This window comes from Anabrus simplex, chromosome 1, assembly GCF_040414725.1.
Source record: "Anabrus simplex isolate iqAnaSimp1 chromosome 1, ASM4041472v1, whole genome shotgun sequence".
Taxonomy (NCBI): domain Eukaryota; kingdom Metazoa; phylum Arthropoda; class Insecta; order Orthoptera; family Tettigoniidae; genus Anabrus; species Anabrus simplex.
In genome coordinates, this window is record NC_090265.1 from 331,941,576 (window position 1) to 331,959,469 (window position 17,894).

Genomic DNA, 17,894 nt, shown 5'->3' on the forward strand with positions numbered 1-17,894 from the left:
CTTATATGGTACTCCGTAGACCATGGGTGTCAAACCTTGCTCCCTGAAAGCGCAGTGCCCATGCTAGAAATGTATGTGCACGCGGACACAACTCCGAATGCAAGTTCACAGCCGAGTGCCCCAAACCGCATGGCCAACTTGCCCGGTCAGTGATTAGTATACCAGGCGAAGTATTCACTGGCATCTTGGAAGGAAGGGTGCAATCAGTAGTTGAAAGGAAGTTAGATGAAAACCAGTATAGTTTTAGACCACAGATGGGCTGTCAGGATCAGATTTTCAGTATGTGCCAGGTAATTGAAAAATGCTACAAGAGGAATAGACACAACCCCGGATGCAAGTTCACAGCCGAGTGCCCCAGACCGCATGGCCAACTTGCCCGGTCATTGATTAGTATACCAGGCAAAGTATTCACTGTCATAACATAATGTCTTGTAGATATAGAGAAAACATATGACAGGGTACCAAGGGTAAAGATGTTCACTGTACTGGGGGGACTATGGAACTTAAAAAGGTAGATTATTAAAATCAATCAAAGGAATTTATGTTGAGAATTGATGGTATAATGAGTTCTTGGTTCAGAGTACTTACAGGGGTTAGACAAGTCTGTAATCTTTCACCTTTGCTGTTCGTAGTTTACATGGATCATCAGCTGAAAGCTATAAAGTGGCAGAGAGCAATTCAGTTAGGTGGAAATGTAGTAAGCAGTTTGGCCTATGCTGACGACTTGGTCTTAATGGTAGATTGTGCGGAAAGCCTGCAGTCTAATATCTTAGAACTTGAAAATGAGTATGATATGAAAATTAGCTTTTCAAAGACTAAATTGATGTCAGTAGGTAAGAAATTCAACAGAACTGAATGTCGGATTGGTGATACATAGCTGGAACAGGTAGATAATTTTAAGTATTTAGGTTGTGTGTTCTCCCAGGATGGTAATATAGTAAGTGAGATTGAATCAAGGTGTAGTAAAACTAATGCAGTAAGCTCACAGTTGCGATCAACAGGATTCTGTAAGAAGAAAGTCAGCTTCTGGACAAAACTATATTTACATCGGTCTGTTTTCAGACCAACTTTGCTTTATAGGAGCGAAAGCTGGATGGGCTTAGGATATCTTATTCATAAGTTAGAAGTAACAGACATGAAAGTAGCAAGAATGATTGCTGGTACAAACAGGTGGAAACAATGGCAAGAGGGTACTCAGAATGAGGAGATAAAGGCTAAGTTAGGAATTAACTCGATGGATGAAGCTGTATGCATAAACCGGCTTCAGTTGTGGGGTCATGCGAGACAAATGGAAGAGGATAGGTTACCTAGGAGAATAATGGACTCTGTTATGGAGGGTAAGAGAAGTAGAGGGAGACCAAGACGACGATGGTTAGACTCAGTTTCTAACGATTTAAAGATAAGAGGTATAGAACTAAATGAGGCCACAGCACTAGCTGCAAATAGAGGATTGTGGCGATGTTTAGTAAATTCACAAAGGCTTTCAGACTGAACGCTGAAAGGCATAACGGATGTAGTGGTTTTAACGTCACACCAACACATTGAAGGTTGCCATTGATGCTTTCACGGCCCGTACTTATAGACATGATGCTGTTTAGGCTTTTGGGCTTATGCCATGTCAAGAAAATAAGGTGAAATTATTTACGTTTCGCAGGGAACTGTGCCCTGCGTCCTCAGAAGAAATCTCGGATGTCCACGAGAAAGGCTTCCTAAACAATTGAAGGTTTTTGGCGACGCAAGGATGGGAAAGGACTAGGATTGGAAATGTAGCGGCCGTGACCTTAATTAAGGTACACTTGTCAGTGTAAAAGTGAAAAACCACGGAAGACTATCTTCCGGGCTACCCATGGTGGTTTTCGAACACACCATCTCCTGAATGCAAGCTCACAGCTACGCGACCATAACCGCACTGCCAACTCGTTCGGTATCCATCGTATTTAATTTTAAACTTTGCAAACATTATAGGTTTGCGGATTTTTCCACCTCGTGTCCAAATTCCTGAATTACGGAGGGGACTGGGTTGGGTTTTGATATGATATTAAATTTACTTTATTCGCTCTAGGTATCATAATTGAACATAATCTAAATTAATGCATTGTCTAACAACTCTATTACTTGGATTGGAATGGTTGCTTACCTGCTGTTTGAAGCCAAGAATGGCTTGCTGTAACTTGGCCGGGTCGAACTGTGGTGTGGGTCTTTTCTTCTCGATTGTTGTTGCTGGTGCTGGTGCTCCCTCAGGTTTAGGGGTCGACATAGCAGCACATTTTGCACACGCTGCACGCATCTCCTTGCGCACCTCTTTCACGACATCGGGTCCAAAACAGCTCTCGTACACCTACAAACAATGCACTTTGTTAGATTATTAACAAGTGAGAAAGAACAGAGTAGGCCACCCGACATTTCTGGATTCGTTAAACAGAACATAAACATGTTAAATTGTTGGGTTGTAATAAACGTCTCCCAATTTTCTATAACTCACTGTGGGGCTAATATTGGGAAGAATTGAGAGAAAGAAGAAGAGCTGCTCGACTAAGTGGTATGTTCCGAGTTGTCAGCGGAGAGATGGCGTGGAATGACATTAGTAGACGAATAAGTTTGAATGGCGATTATAAAAGTAGGAAAGATCACAATATGAAGATAAAGTTGGAATTCAAGAGGACAAACTGGGACAAATATTCATTTATAGGAAGGGGAGTTAGGGATTGGAGTAACTTACCAAGGGAGATGTTCAATAAATTTCCAGTTTCTTTGAAATCATTTAGGAAAAGGCTAGGAAAGCAACAGATAGGGAATCTGCCACCTGGGCGATTGCCCTAAATGCAGATCAGTATTGATTAATTGATTGATTGATTGATTGATTGATTGATTGATTGATTGATTGATTGATTGATTGATTGATTGATTGATTGATTAAATATTGGTGAAAATTTCACGCTCTGCTTGAACTCAGTTCCATTCTTACTTTCAAAAGACATTTTGAGTGAAGGGAGTATTGTATTCTCACAAACATTTGACGTCCGGTGTTTGATGGATCTTAACATTTCATGAACACCAAACTAAATGGTTAGCATGCTAGCCTTTGGTCCAAGGGGTCCCGGGTTTGATTCCCGGTTGGATCGGGGATTGCAATTTTCATTCGTTAATTCCTCTGGCTCGGGGGCTGGTAGTTTTCTCCGTCTTCAGGGTTAGTTTTAGGTAAGGCCCATCCTTTCAGACATGAAGGTCGCCTATATGACGTCAACTCGAAGGACCTGCACCTGGCCTCTGCGGAGGCTACTCGCCATTCTTTTTTATAGACGGAGAGAAAGAGGATTTTGCAACATAAATACCCTTCGGTCCACCTCTGTGTGATTAGCTGCCACCCCCGAAGGCCCAAGTTCGATTCCCAGCTCCGTCACAAAATTTGAAAAGGTACAAGGGCTGGAACGGGGCCCATTCAGCCTAGGGATGTCAGCTGAGTACAGGGGGTTCGATTCCCACCTCAGCCATCCTCAAAGTGGTTTTCTGTGATTTTCCACTTCTCCAGGCAAACGCCGGGATTGTACGCAACTTTTTTAAATTTTTTTTAATGCTATTTGCTTTACGTCGCACTGACTCAGATAGGTCTTGTAGCGACGATGGGATAGGAAAGGCCTAGGAATTGGAAGGAAGCGGCCGTGGCCTTAATTAAGGTGCAGCCCCGGCATTTGCGTGGTGTGAAAATGGGAAACCACGGAAAACCATCTTCAGGGCAGCCGACAGTGGGGCTCGAACCCACTATCTCCCGATTACTGGATACTGGCCGCGCTTAAGCGACTGCAGCTATCGAGCTCGGTGGTACGCAACTTAAGACCACGGTCGCTTCCTTCCTCTTCCTTGTCTACCCCTTCCAATCTCCCCATTCCTCTACAAGGCCCTTGTCCAGCATAGCAGGTGAGGCCTCCTGGGCGAGGTACTGGTCCTGCTCCCCAGTTGTACCCCCGACCTAAAGTCTTACGCTCCAGGACACAGCCCTTGAGGCGGTAGAGGTGAGATCCCTCGATGAGTCCGAGGGAAAAACCAACCCTGGGGGGTAAACGGATTAAGAAAGAAAGAAAGAAAGAAAGATCGGTATCACGGTCTGTTATTACTGAACGACACTTTTCGTACATACGGATATAATTATAAATGAATAAGAAAGTCAGGTGAAATTAGGTCGTGATTTTGGAATATCTAGACAATTAGTAAAAGTCAGATTCCAAGTATAGTAACTGTTTTAGCCTATAGTATTCGTAAAATACATCATCAGCGTAAATGTGATATTTCCAGTGCGTCAGTTGTTGAGCTAGGTTGTTAATAAAAACTGAAAATAGTGAAGGAGGCTTTTGCACTTTGTCACGAGGAAAAGACACGTTGATTGCTGACATGTTGTTGGCTCCCATCTATCCCGAGTGCTATAGGAGAAACCTAGGCAGAAAATTTAGGACAGGAGCATTCCGTAGCCCAACCAACTAAAATCGCTCTGACGTAATACGAACTGGATACTGGCCTCACTTACAGTAAGCGACTGCAGCTATTGAGCTCGGTGGTACGCAACTTAAGACCACTCTCGATGGCCGCCTGCGTAGCGTAACGGTTAGCACTATTAGCTGCCTCCCTCGGGGCCCTGGGCTCGATTCCCGGTACTGCCAGAAGTTTAAGAATGGTAGGTATGTGGTTAAAATGGTACATGCAGGTCACCTCCATAGGGCGTGTGCCTGAAAAGAGCTGCATCACCTCGGTAGGAGGACACGAGTTCACTTAACGCTCGATGACGGACCTCGGGAGCAGTACAGAGGCAGCGGGGAGGAAGAAACTTACCATGTGGACGGGTAGTGCATTTGTACATCTAGAAATAGTTTTTTATTTTAACACGGCAATTTTATGACATGCACGTACGTTCAAACTACTTTGTTGTGTAATGAGACATGCGAATAAATACATCTCCTAATTCATTCATATAACAGCAAACTTCACTTTCTGTAAATAAACGAAAAAAATAATAATTCGCCCAATTAAATTACCATCACATTTTAAAGAATACAGCATAAGGTCATCTTAAAAAGAAAACAAAATATGCAGTAAAGCATTATTCTTGCATTTCAGTGGCTGTTCGTATTTGTTCTTTGTGATTTTTAAAAGTCTTTCTTCTCTACCAATTTTTCAGTACATTTGAGAAACAGGGTTTACTTAAAAAATCATAATCTGACGAGTGACTTCTCTGCTTTGGTTTGCATGCTTTAAAAAATGAAAAAATAATTGCAGAGCCGGACACCTCAACATTCTTGCAGTAAACCTATATAGTGGGAGAAATCTTTTCCGAAGAAAATATTTGTACGTGGTTTTTCCATACTATATTTAAAAGTATTTAACACAGCACTGTTCATGATTAACACGACACTGCGAGCGAAAAGTATGGCGCAGGTAATTATTACCCTTCCCGCTCCTTTCAGCCCCTTTCCTACTTTCCCCACAACTACTCAGTTTGCTTCAACGAACAGTAGGAAACCCTTTCTTACCTTCATCATGGCGTACTTGCGCACAAAGCGGTCCTCTCCACCGTTAAATGCGAGGCAGCTTACAGCACTCGCCACCAGGAGCAGTAGGGTGAGTCTGGACATGTTCCTGAAACATGATTATTGTCATTATGTAGTTATTTGTCAGAGAAAATATTATATTGCTATTGGCAGTATGATTTATAAATACACAAATAGAGCAAGACTTAAGATTTTATTGTACATTCTTTGAAATCATCGTAGTCAGTGAAGCGAGTCTCGTGCGATTCACCATGTGATAGAATGAGTTGTCCGGCTCCATGGCTAAATGGTTAGCGTGCTGGCCTTTGGTCACAGAGGTCCCGAGTTCGATTCCCGGCAGGGTCGGGAATTTTAACCATCATTGGTTAATTTCACTGGCACTGGGGCTGGGTGTATGTGTCGTCTTCATCATCATTTCATCCTCATCACGACGCGCAGGTCACCTACGGGTGTCAAATCGAAAGACCTGCACCTGGCGAGCCGAACATGTCCTCGGACACTCCCGGCACTAAAAGCCATACGCCATTTCATTTCAGAATGAGTTGATGGAAATTAAATGTTGGATGCCCTTCCTGACATCAGAAAATTCCATCACGGGATTGACAGGGATTCGAACCTCGGTCACTGAGTTGGAAAATCAGAAGTTATCACGCAGCTGTACTGTGTCACGTTCAACTTGTTCAACTACATATTCAAAACCTGAAAATGACTGTTTCTTGACGAGACCTGACTACCTAATCTATATACACAGTATAATAAAACTAAAAGTAGAATGGATGCTTGTCTGTTCATTTGTTTCGCCGTAATTCGGAAACGGTTGTGGATTTATCAGTGAAATATGGTGAAGTTTAGGTGCATTCTTAACATAAATACTAGGCTGTACAACCCTCCCGTCTCACACACTCTCAGTGGTGGTGTCGACCGGTTCAGCTCCACCGGGGTGAAGCTCTTTTCAGGACACGCGCCGGCGGCCGTGGCCGCACGAACCGCGACGCTCCCACCCTTCGAACGCAATTTTGCGTTCAGATTTAGCAATCGACCCTCAGCCAGGCGTGGTCCGGAAACGGAATCCATGGACCGCAATGTGAACTCTAAAGATAACTCAGAAGAAGAGCATACAGTGAAGGACTAGGAGCAACTCGACAACAAACGCTTGACATTCACCTAACAAACAATTCTCAAACAATTGTACTGTAGATAGAGCAACAACGGTAAGGTATTGATTTTTAGTTCTTAACTAGAAAAACAAATCAAAAGCACATGTCTTTCTTTTTTCTTTCTCTTTTTTTTTTACAAGTTGCTTTAAATCACCCCGATACAGATAAGTCGTATGGAAACGATGGTATACGAAAGGGCTAGGAGTACCAGGTGTATGTAGAAGTTTGTTCTCTTCTCCGTTTTCACTAAAATCCCGAAGACACTCGCTGGATAGAGTTATTTATAAGCAAATCCTGAACGTTTGCGAGTGAAGCCGCGGGGGATAGCTAGTTATTTGTACACTCGTAAGTAGATTTTATCTTCAGCCATCAAAAGAATCAAACCACACCACAGGGTTATTTTTCGTTTGAAGCGTAAATTGTGGTCCACGCTCGTGTTCAACCCTTTTTTTTTCTGCAGTATCTCGCCACTTAGCTTAGTACAGACAGACCTGAGGAACTGCAATGGAGATTTATCAAGAACTATTCGACCACGGGGAAGTATGAATTTGACACATACGTCAGTTTGTTCGTTTGACATTAACCTATCAACACACACAAGTTGAGTCTGCCAAACACTAGCGTCTGTGTTGTATCGTTTAGTGATCATGTCGACGTTCGTACCTGAAAAAGAACATTTGTGTCACGCATTGCTTTTCTTATTTAATCAAAAGAAAAATGCAGTGGAAAGTCATCGTTTGCTGGTAGAAACATTTGGTGAACACGCTCCATCGATTAGAACATGTGAGACATGGTTTCGAAAATGTAAACGTGGTGATTTCAATGTGAAAGACAGTGTGCGCTCTGGTAGACCACAAAAGTGCGAAGACGTGCAATTGCAGGCGTTACTGGATAATGACCCAACTCAGACTCAACAGCAATTGGCACAAGCATTACATGTGTCACAAGAAACAATCAGCAGACGTTTGCGAACAATGGGGAAGATCAATAAACTCGGTAAATGGGTCCCGCACGATTTCAATGAATGGCAAATAGAAAATCGCAAAGTGACTTGTGAAGTGCTGCTTCAACGCCACAAAAGAAAATCATTTCTGTACCGATTTGTGAAGGGTGACGAAAAATGGATTTATTTTGAAAACCCAAAGCGGAGAAAATCGTGGCTGTCACCTGGCAAAGCCGGTCCTTCAACACCAAGGCCAAATCGCTTCAGCAAGAAGACCATGCTTCGTGTCTGGTGGGACCAGAGCGGTATTGTGTATTATGAACTCTTGAAGCCCGGCAAAACTGTTAAAGCATGCATTGATCGAAAGACGACCGGAATGGGCCAGAAGACATGGCAAAGTGATTTTGTTACACGAAAATGCGTCGTCTCACACATCAAAACCATTGAAAAACAACTTGAAATTGCTTGAATGGGACATCCTTCCGCACCCGCCGTACCACCCTGACCTGGCACCATGTGACTATCACCTCTTCGCATCAATGGGGCACGCGCTCGCATAGCAGCACTTCAGGAATTTCGAGGAAGTTGGAAAATGCCTCGACGAATGGTTTGCCGTAAAAGACAAGCAGTTTTTCTGACATGGTATTCATAACTTACCTGAGCGATGGGTGAAGTGTGTAGAAGCCGATGGCCAATGTTTTGAATAAACAGAAAATGAATTTCCCTTTAAAATTACGTATTTTCTTGACCACAAAACCCGGCAAAAACTTACGCATACATCTGGTATGAAGGAAGCGGCCGTGGGCTATTAAGGTACAGCCCCAGCTGCGCGCCCCGAACCACATGACCAGCTCGCTCGGTACGGTAAACACATGTCTATCTTCAGCAGAGAGCTAACAAAAAGCGTATTTATGATTTTCGTCTTTACCGTTTACAAAACAGTAAAATATTCGTATGATTATTGCGAAAACTGAATTGAAGTAATTTAAATAACCTACGCCGTAGGTGAGTAAATTTGATGACAGGAAAAAGTATTTCTGCGGGACGAATTAATTTGTGTTAGATCTCGAGATATCACCTCCGAAACAGTAAATATGTCACCCAACAATGAGCAAGTGGACCGGTATTTATCCGACAGAACAGCTGGCCATGTTCGATGGCAAGGCGCATAGCTGCAGCTCATTCAGTGGCTTAGCTATGTTGTGGTATCGGTTTTTATTTAAAAATACAGTTTGTTTTACGTCACACCGATACAGATAGGTTTTATGGTGACGGTGGGATAGGAAAGGGTTAAGAGTGGGAAGGAAGCGGCCATGGCCTTGATTAAGGTACAGCCCCAGCATTTGCCTGGTGTGAAAATGGGAAACCACGGTAAACTATCTTCAGGGTTGCCAACAGTGGGGTTCGAACCCACTATTTCCCGAATGCAAGCTGGCAGGTACGTGTCCCAAATCCCGAAGACACTCGCTGGATAGCGTTATTTACACTGACTGACAGTGACAATGCAACACCAAGGAGGAGTGGTTCGAAAGGGATGAAAGTTGGGGAAAAAACAGAGTCGGCACGGACGAATAATTGATGTTTATTTCAAACCGATATGCAGGTTACACAATGCGCATGGCATCGACTCAGTAGGATGTAGGACCACCGCGAGCGGCGATGCACGCAGAAACACGTCGAGGTACAGAGTCAATAAGAGTGCGGATGGTGTCCTGAGGGATGGTTCTCCATTCTCTGTCAACCATTTGCCACAGTTGGTCGTCCGTACGAGGCTGGGGCAGAGTTTGCAAACGGCGTCCAATGAGATCCCACACGTGTTCGATTGGTGAGAGATCCGGAGAGTACGCTAGCCACGGAAGCATCTGTACACCTCGTAGAGCCTGTTGGGAGATGCGAGCAGTGTGTGGGCGGGCATTATCCTGCTGAAACAGAGCATTGGGCAGCCCCTGAAGGTACGGGAGTGCCACCGGCCGCAGCACATGCTGCACGTAGCGGTGGGCATTTAACGTGCCTTGAATACGCACTAGAGGTGACGTGGAATCATACGCAATAGCGCCCTAAACCATGATGCCGCGTTGTCTAGCGGTAAGGCACTCCACAGTTACTGCCGGATTTGACCTTTCTCCACGCCGACGCCACACTCGTCTGCGGTGACTATCACTGACAGAACAGAAGCGTGACTCATCGGAGAACACGACGTTCCGCCATTCCCTCATCCAAGTCGCTCTAGCCCGGCACCATGCCAGGCGTGCACGTCTATGCTGTGGAGTCAATGGTAGTCTTCTGAGCGGACGCCGGGAGTGCAGGCCTCCTTCAACCAATCGACGGGAAATTGTTCTGGTCGATATTGGAACAGCCAGGGTGTCTTGCACATGCTGAAGAATGGCGGTTGACGTGGCGTGCGGGGCTGCCACCGCTTGGCGGCGGATGCGCCGATCCTCGAGTGCTGACGTCACTCGGGCTGCGCCTGGACCCCTCGCACGTGCCACATGTCCCTGCGCCAACCATCTTCGCCACAGGCGCTGCACCGTGGACACATCCCTATGGGTATCGGCTGCGATTTGACGAAGCGACCAACCTGCCCTTCTCAGCCCGATCACCATACCCCTCGTAAAGTCGTCTGTCCGTTGACGGCGGCCTGGCATTCTTAGCTATACACGTGTCCTGTGGCACACGACAACACGTTCTACAATGACTGTCGGCTGAGAAATCACGGTACGAAGTGGGCCATTCGCCAACGCCGTGTCCCATTTATCGTTCGCTACGTGCGCAGCACAGCGGCGCATTTCACATCATGAGCATATCTCAGTGACGTCAGTCTACCCTGCAATTGGCATAAAGTTCTGACCACTCCTTCTTGGTGTTGCATTTGCTCTGTCAGTCAGTGTATAAACAAATCCTGAACGTTTGCGAGTGAAGCCGCGGGGGATAGCTAGTTATTTGTACACTCGTAAGTAGATTTTATCTTCAGCCATCAAAAGAATCAAACCACACCTCAGGGTTATTTTTCGTTTGAAGCGTAAATTGTGCTCCACGCTCGTGTTCAACCCTTTTTTTTTTTTTGGCAGTATCTCGCCTCTTAGCTTAGTACAGACAGAGCTGAGGAACTGCAATGCAGATTTATCAAGAACTATTCGACCACGGGGAAGGCTGACTCATTTTCAGTTCAACCAAACCAAACAAGCCCTTTGACATGGTAGTCGTGACGGGCCTTGGCCTACCAAGCGACCGCTGTTCATCCCGAAGGCCTGCAGATTACGAGGTGACACATGATCAGTGCGACGGATCCCCTCGGCCGTTATTCTTGGTTTTTTAGACCGGGGTTGCTATATCACCTTCAGATGGCTCCTCAGCTGTAATCACGTAGGCTGAGTGGATCTCGAATCAACCCTCGGTTCCAGGTAAAATTCTCAGACCTGGCCGGGAACCCGGAGCCTCCGGATGAGAGGCAGGCACGCTACCCCTAGACGGCGGGGCCGGCAAGAAGTAAACTCGTGTCCTTTTCTCGAGGTGGTAAAGCTCTTTTAAGTACATCCCCATTGGAGGTGAGATGCACGTAGGCCTACCATTTCAACCACAGACCAGCCCTCCTGCTATTCTCAAATCTCAGGCAGTACTGGGAATCAAACCGGGGCCACAGAGGACGGCAGCTAATAGCGCTAACCGTAATGCTACGGAGGCGGACTATTTTCGGTTTACTCGTCACTAAATATACTTGATTTTTTTATACAGTTTCTTACGGGTAATTAACCACTACGTGCGCCCGCGTTTCATTATGTGGCCACTGCGCATAACAGAGAGACCAAGTGAAAAGCATGTTGTGTTTCCCCGAGTTAATTGCTGCTATGTCCCAGTCTTTCCGAGAACAGGTAGTGAATACATCTCACCTTTGTTCAGTCCGACTCGTTGGCTGAACGGTCAGCGTACTGGCCTTCTGTTCAGAGGGTCCCGGGTTCGATTCCCGGCCGGGTCGGGGATTTTAACCTTAATTGGTTAATTTCCAATGGCACGGGGGCTGGGTGTATGTGTTGTCTTCATCATCATTTCATCCTCATCACGACGCGCAGGTCGCCTACGGGAGCCAAATAGAAAGACCTGCACCTGGCGAGCCGAACCCGTCCTGGGATATCCCGGCACTAAAAGCCATACGACATTTCATTTCATTACCTTTGTTCTGTTCTGATAATTGTAGGGGCATATATGTCTGTAACTTGCTTTTATTCTATTCTGATATTTGTACATGCCTTTTCATAAAACCATTCTGTTTAACGGAGAATAAATGTATCTTGATCATGCAAAAACACGTAGGCTGTACATTATTCTGTCATAGGGATGAACTACTGTTGTTTCGTAATGGGCGTGGGGTATTTTAGATCATCCGTCCCGTATACTTAGTGTGTCTGTATTTGCAATGTGTAGACCATCAATACTAGGTACTATTCCGATATTCACTTGATGATGAAGTTTGAAACCAGACCTATCGAGTATGCCGCGCCGTTAGGGTCACGTAGTTGTGAGCTTGCAGTCGGAAGATGCTGGGTTCAAATTCTATCGTCGGCAGCTCTGAAGATGGATTTCTGTGGTTTCCCGTTTTCACACCATGCAAATGCTTGGGTAGTACATTAAGCTCCAACATTTGTCTACTAACACTTTCCCGTCCTTGCATCGCCGAGAGCGACGAACCAATAGTTGCAAACTACGAAAAACCGCTTCTAGTTTGGCCGAGAATAGGATTTTAATATAGACTATTTCTCTGCTCTCTACCCAAGGTGGTGGGTGGTATCTGAATGCGCTCAAATACGTCAACCTTCTATTGGCAGATTTACTGAGTCGTAATAGAACTTCCTGCGTGACAAAATTTCTGCACCTGACGGTCTCTGAAAACCGTAAAAATAGTGGGATAAAAAATTATTATTTTATTATTATTTGAAAAGTGAAATGGCGTATGGCTTTTAGTGCCGGGAGTGTCTGAGGACAAGTTCGGCTCGCCAGGTACAGGTCTTTCGATTTGACACCCGTAGGCGACCTGCGTGTCGTAATGAGGATGAAATGATGAAGACGACACACACACCCAATCCCCGTGCCAGCGAAATTAACCAATTATGGTTACTATTCCTGACCCTGCTGGAAATCGAACCAGGGACCCCTGTGACCAAAGGCCAGCACGCTATCCATTTAGCCATGGAACCGGACATTATTATTATTATTATTATTGTATAGTACGCCAGGCTGTCGAAATGTTTTCTTCTCAAGAGTTATTTAATGTTGTAGAAGGTATTGGAAGCCAACGACACGGGGTTGCCGCATTTGAACTAATAATAATGTTGTCGGTGTTACGTCCACTAACTACTTTGACGGTTTTCGGAGCCGCCGAGTACCGGAGGAGTTATTTAACGTGCCAGTAAATTTACCGTCGCGAGGCTGGCGTATTTGAGCTCCTCCAAATACCACCAGACTGAGCTGGAATCGAATCCGCCAACTTGAGCTGAGAAGGCCAGCGCTGTACCACCTGAGCTATCCAGCCCAGCCACATTTAAACTCTCAATGCCGACATCAACATCGCTGTCTGTGGAACAGAAAGCAAGTGACAAACCAATCGTGCCATTAACGTCGGCTATTAACAGGTTATCAGACAATTTGCACACTCGCAGGTGAGTCTGGTAACCAAAGATGTCCTGGCTGCTAGTGGAAAGCAAGAGTTCAAGAGCATTATAGACAGGCTAAAAGAAAACTTTTTTTTCAGTGAAACAAATTCCAGAACTCTAGTATCCCTTAAAGACCGAAAGCAGTTGAAGGAACAGTTAGATACACAGAATAATGCTTTTAAACTATGTATATGTCGTCAAGAGAAGTTCATTTTATATTCCAAACCACGATGCCAGTAAAACCTGAACAGCATACAGCATTCCTGTATGGATGGTCACACGACAAGGCTGAGCTTTGCTTTGACCTGTCTTGAACGTCGACTATGAATCACATCGAGTTCCAGTTCTCTTCTTCCGGCATAGAGCCAGAAGAACCTGTTGCCTGCACACCGCCTCACATTATGCCACTGTATTCCTATCACAAACACCTAGGGTAAAGCACAGATATATTTATTCTACTATATCCACTTTATACTGGGATGCGAGACATGACTGCTACACACTGTATAGCGGCTACGTTTCACCTTTGACAGTTCATTATTGCTACCACCGGTGTCGCTAGATATTCACTATTGTGGTGGTGGGGATCCTAAATATCACATGCAGAATTTATTTCTTACCCACAACGTATGAGGTTGGTTAAAAAAGAAACGAGCCGAAGGCTATAAAATAAAAACCGCTCAAAGGATCGTAATATCATTGCCTGCGAAAGAAGGTGCGCTCCCTATAAGAGCACTGGGTTTCCAAACTCGCCGCTAGAGGGACACGGGCGCACACCCAGGAGGCGCAGAGCGAGCACGAGCACGCGTCGACCATACACTGCACATATTCGTGCTGAAAACAGTAAAATGGAGCATTCAAAAGAAGAGCAAAGGCTGTCTTCACGCAAGTGTGCGGGTAAGATTCAGGTTCTTCTTTGAGCAAATGTGTGTTTTGTGACAGCGAAAGGAGTGCGGGGAACGGAAATTCATCGAAGAATGGCACAAGTATGTACGAAGAACACTGCATGTCCGTTGCAAGGGTCAGGGCGTGGCACAAGCGATTCAGGGAAGGACGGATGTCGTTGGCCGATGATGCACAGTCTGGAACGCCACACCGCATTATCAATGCCATTGTTCAGCAGGTGGATGCCCTCATCATGCAAGACCGGCGAGTTACGGTAACAGCCATTGTCCGAGTGAGCGTCGGAATTGTTCGCGCCATCATTAAAGACAGTTTGAAATTTCACAAAAAATTGCGCCCAATGGGTGCCTCACAATCTTCAACCAGCACAGGAAGCATGTCGAATGGGACTCTCTCTTGAACATCTGCTGCAGTATGCCAAGGAAGGGAATGAGTTCCTGTCGCGAGTGGTCGCAGGAGACGAGATATGGTGTCATCACTTCGAACTCGAGTCAAAATGACAGTCTCCAAAGGAAGCATGCAGGGTCGCCGCCACATAAACAATTCAAGGCCGTCTGCACAAGGGCGGGAAAGGTTCAGCTTCTTCTTTGACCAAAGTACCCTCCTTCTTATAGACTGACTGCAGCATGGGACAACGGTGAATGTGCAGCGATACTCACAAACCTTGACCGTCTTTCGCAAATCGATCAAAACGAAACGACCAGGACAGTTCTCTCCCACAGGATCATTCTGCTCCACGACAATGCAAGGTCACATACAGCAAACGCAGTCAAGGAGCTTTTGAAGACATTCAAATAGGAAGTCCTCAGTCACCCTCCATTCAGTCCGAACCTGTCCCCTTGACCTTTTCTTTTTGGTGAGCTAAGGAAGGATCTGAGAAGCAAACGGTTCACCTCGGACGACTAGGTCAAACAGTACGTTCGGAACTGGTCCACAACGCAGCCCCAGGAATTTTACGAGACGGTCATTCACCGCCTTGTGTCGCAGTGAGACAATTGCCTCAACAGTGCTGGGCAATTTTGAAATAAAGGTACGGGTTTTAATTTTATAGTCTACAGCTTGTTTCTTTTTGAAAGACGTTCATATGTTTCTTATTTGCAAAAAATAAAAAATAACAGTAAAATATTAAGAACTATGGTAACTATGGTACTACCATACTGGTCCTACAAACTCGATTGTCCTAACTGAAAATATAATTATACATATTATTAAATATAACAAGCATTTGATTGAAGAGCAATGAATGGACGCACCAAAAGAGGATTCCCATTTTACATCAGGCGACAATAATATAAGTTATGCATGCATATGCCTTATTGGCCAGTAGTCAATTACAGTATTCATTTCTTCTTCCTTTTTTGCTAGTGTTTTTTTAAGTGGTTCGGGGTGTGGGTTACTGTAGTTCGTGAACCATGGGAAACGGCTGAGTGGCCTGGTAAGTGGCGCTGAGAGTCGGGATACACGTTGTTTTGGAATATGAGTGGGCATCTCGGACATATTCTTAGTTAGGGCCCTTTCTGTGTTCAGACAGCTAAGACTATACATCCATCGGTGGTCCCTAACCCGCTGATGATGATTGAATTAGAATTCACCATGTCAAGCTCACAGTTATGCGACGTTCACCGCAAGAATAGTAGCCTCTTGTGTGGAGCGGCCACGTGAATTGTCTATGTGGACTCTGTTAGGGGTAGACTTAATCTAAAGTCGAGCCAAGGAACAGTCGGCGTGTGTTGTGATGTTCGTATCTGGCTGCATGCAGTTGCTGTGAGGGGTGACTGAACTTGAGAGACGAAGTGGCAATAGGGTGGGTTTTCAATAAGTATTACTGCCTTATAGTCCGGCTCCATTGCTAATGGTTAGCGTGCTGACCTTTGGTCACAGGGGTCCCAGGTTCGATTCCCGGTAGGATTGGGAATTTTAACCATCATTGGTTAATTTCCCTGGCACGGGGTCTGGGTGTATGTGTTGTCTTTATCACCATTTCATCCTCATCACGACGCGCAGGTCGCCTACGGGTGTCAAATCAAAAGACCTGCACCTGGCGAGCCGAACCCGTTCTGGGATCTCCCGGCACTAAAAGCCGTACGCCATTTCATTTCATTTCACTGCCTTATAGGTGACAGCGCCTCTGGCCGGAATGGACTATAGCATAATTTTTGAGACTTTAGCATTTCAATGTTCAAATGCTAGTAATAAGCCCTTCATAGGCCTACAAGCGAGAGAAGTGTTCTCGTAACATAGTCAAGGCATTGGTTACTTAAGTACGGTGTAAGTGTTCAAGTCCCAATGGACGCTTTCTTTTACATTCTTTACTTTCTACTTTCTTATATTTCTGTGTATTTCCACAGAATGTCTTCCTTCAATTTTCTGTTAACTGTACGTTACTGACACGATCGATCTTGTAGTAACTTGTATAAGTACTGCATTAAATTTATGTTCTTCCCTATATTCAGGACTGCTTATTAGGGGACTAGGTTTTGTACGTGTCACTCTTAAAAAGTGATCATGTGACTAAACATGAAATAATAAATAAAAAGAAAATATGAAAAGAAACATACAGTTAAAATAACAGCAGGAAATAAACATAATTTCAAATTAAATCAATTTAAGAATACTTGATGGAGACTCGAAACTGTGCACCTTACAATCAGTAATTAGCGCCGTAACTACGAAAACGCTTTCCTAAATGCTGACTTAATCCATACATAGCGTCAAAATAAAGCCAGGAAGAAGAGGAGTAACTCGACCTCGTGAAAGCTCGACATAATTCGAATCCACCACACTATACCGCTGACTCCCCTTGAGAGGACTTTCATTAACGATGGCCCTAATTAAACATGGAAATAGGCAGCCAACAGGCTGAAAACAATCTACTTGACGAGTATGATTATCTTCACGAGTTCACACAATGTAGAGAAAGTAATTGCAAAGCAGTACAGAGAGGTGGTAGAGGTCAGTGCCCGGCCACGCAACTCGCGGTCAGGGCCACTCTGTATGGGTCACTCACAACAACGGGTATGCGGATCAATGCACGTATCTTATGTGGTTACCTACCACCCGTTACTCCTCAGGTATTGAAAAAAGAAAGATTTCAGTGCGTTACATACCATACACAGTTCGTCAGACTCAATTGAGACGGGATTAGGGATATTATAGTCTCGGATGTCACGGGAAATCCGCGATTTTAGAGATTACTAGCAGTACCTGTGGCTCCACCCGTATTTAAGTCAAAATTAGGAATAAAAGTTTAACACTGTTGAAAACAATAATGAACAGTCCGATAACAATTAATTTATTTATTGTATGGCGTTTGGTTTCCGAGGACATGCTCGGCTTGATGCCCATGGACAAATTTTGCAACCCCTGGCTTAGAGTGACCCTTTTCACTTCAATGTAGTTACGCAAATGTACTTGCTAGGAAAGATACACAAAACGATTCTCATTTTTTCAGTCCTTGTTCCTTTCTTCTTTCTGGATGTGGGATGATGGTGCTGATGATGATAATGAAGTAGGGAAAGTTGAAACCTAATGTCAGCACATAGCCTAATCCCGACGAATAACACCAACGGGACTGCTCAAGGCTCTACGTCTCCATGCGACGGACGAATCACCATCAACAGCGTCGATATGACCTCACTCCTTATGAATACTGCGGAGAGGTTTAGAATTGAATCCAGGCCTTTGGCATGCGATCTAGTGATTAGAAATT

General features: G+C 44.8%; 1 protein-coding gene across 1 annotated transcript in view; it reads right to left on the reverse strand.

Moving 5' to 3' along the window:
* LOC136865897 (uncharacterized) overlaps positions 1–17,894 on the reverse strand; it is a 67,996-nt gene that overhangs the window by 22,754 nt on the left and 27,348 nt on the right. Inside the window, exons 2-3 of the mRNA XM_067142451.2 lie at positions 5,520–5,625; positions 2,138–2,338 (exon numbers count right to left, since the gene is read on the reverse strand). Coding sequence (XP_066998552.2) covers positions 2,138–2,338; positions 5,520–5,621 — 303 coding nt within the window. The 5' untranslated portion in view covers positions 5,622–5,625. The remainder of the gene's footprint in view (positions 1–2,137; positions 2,339–5,519; positions 5,626–17,894) is intronic.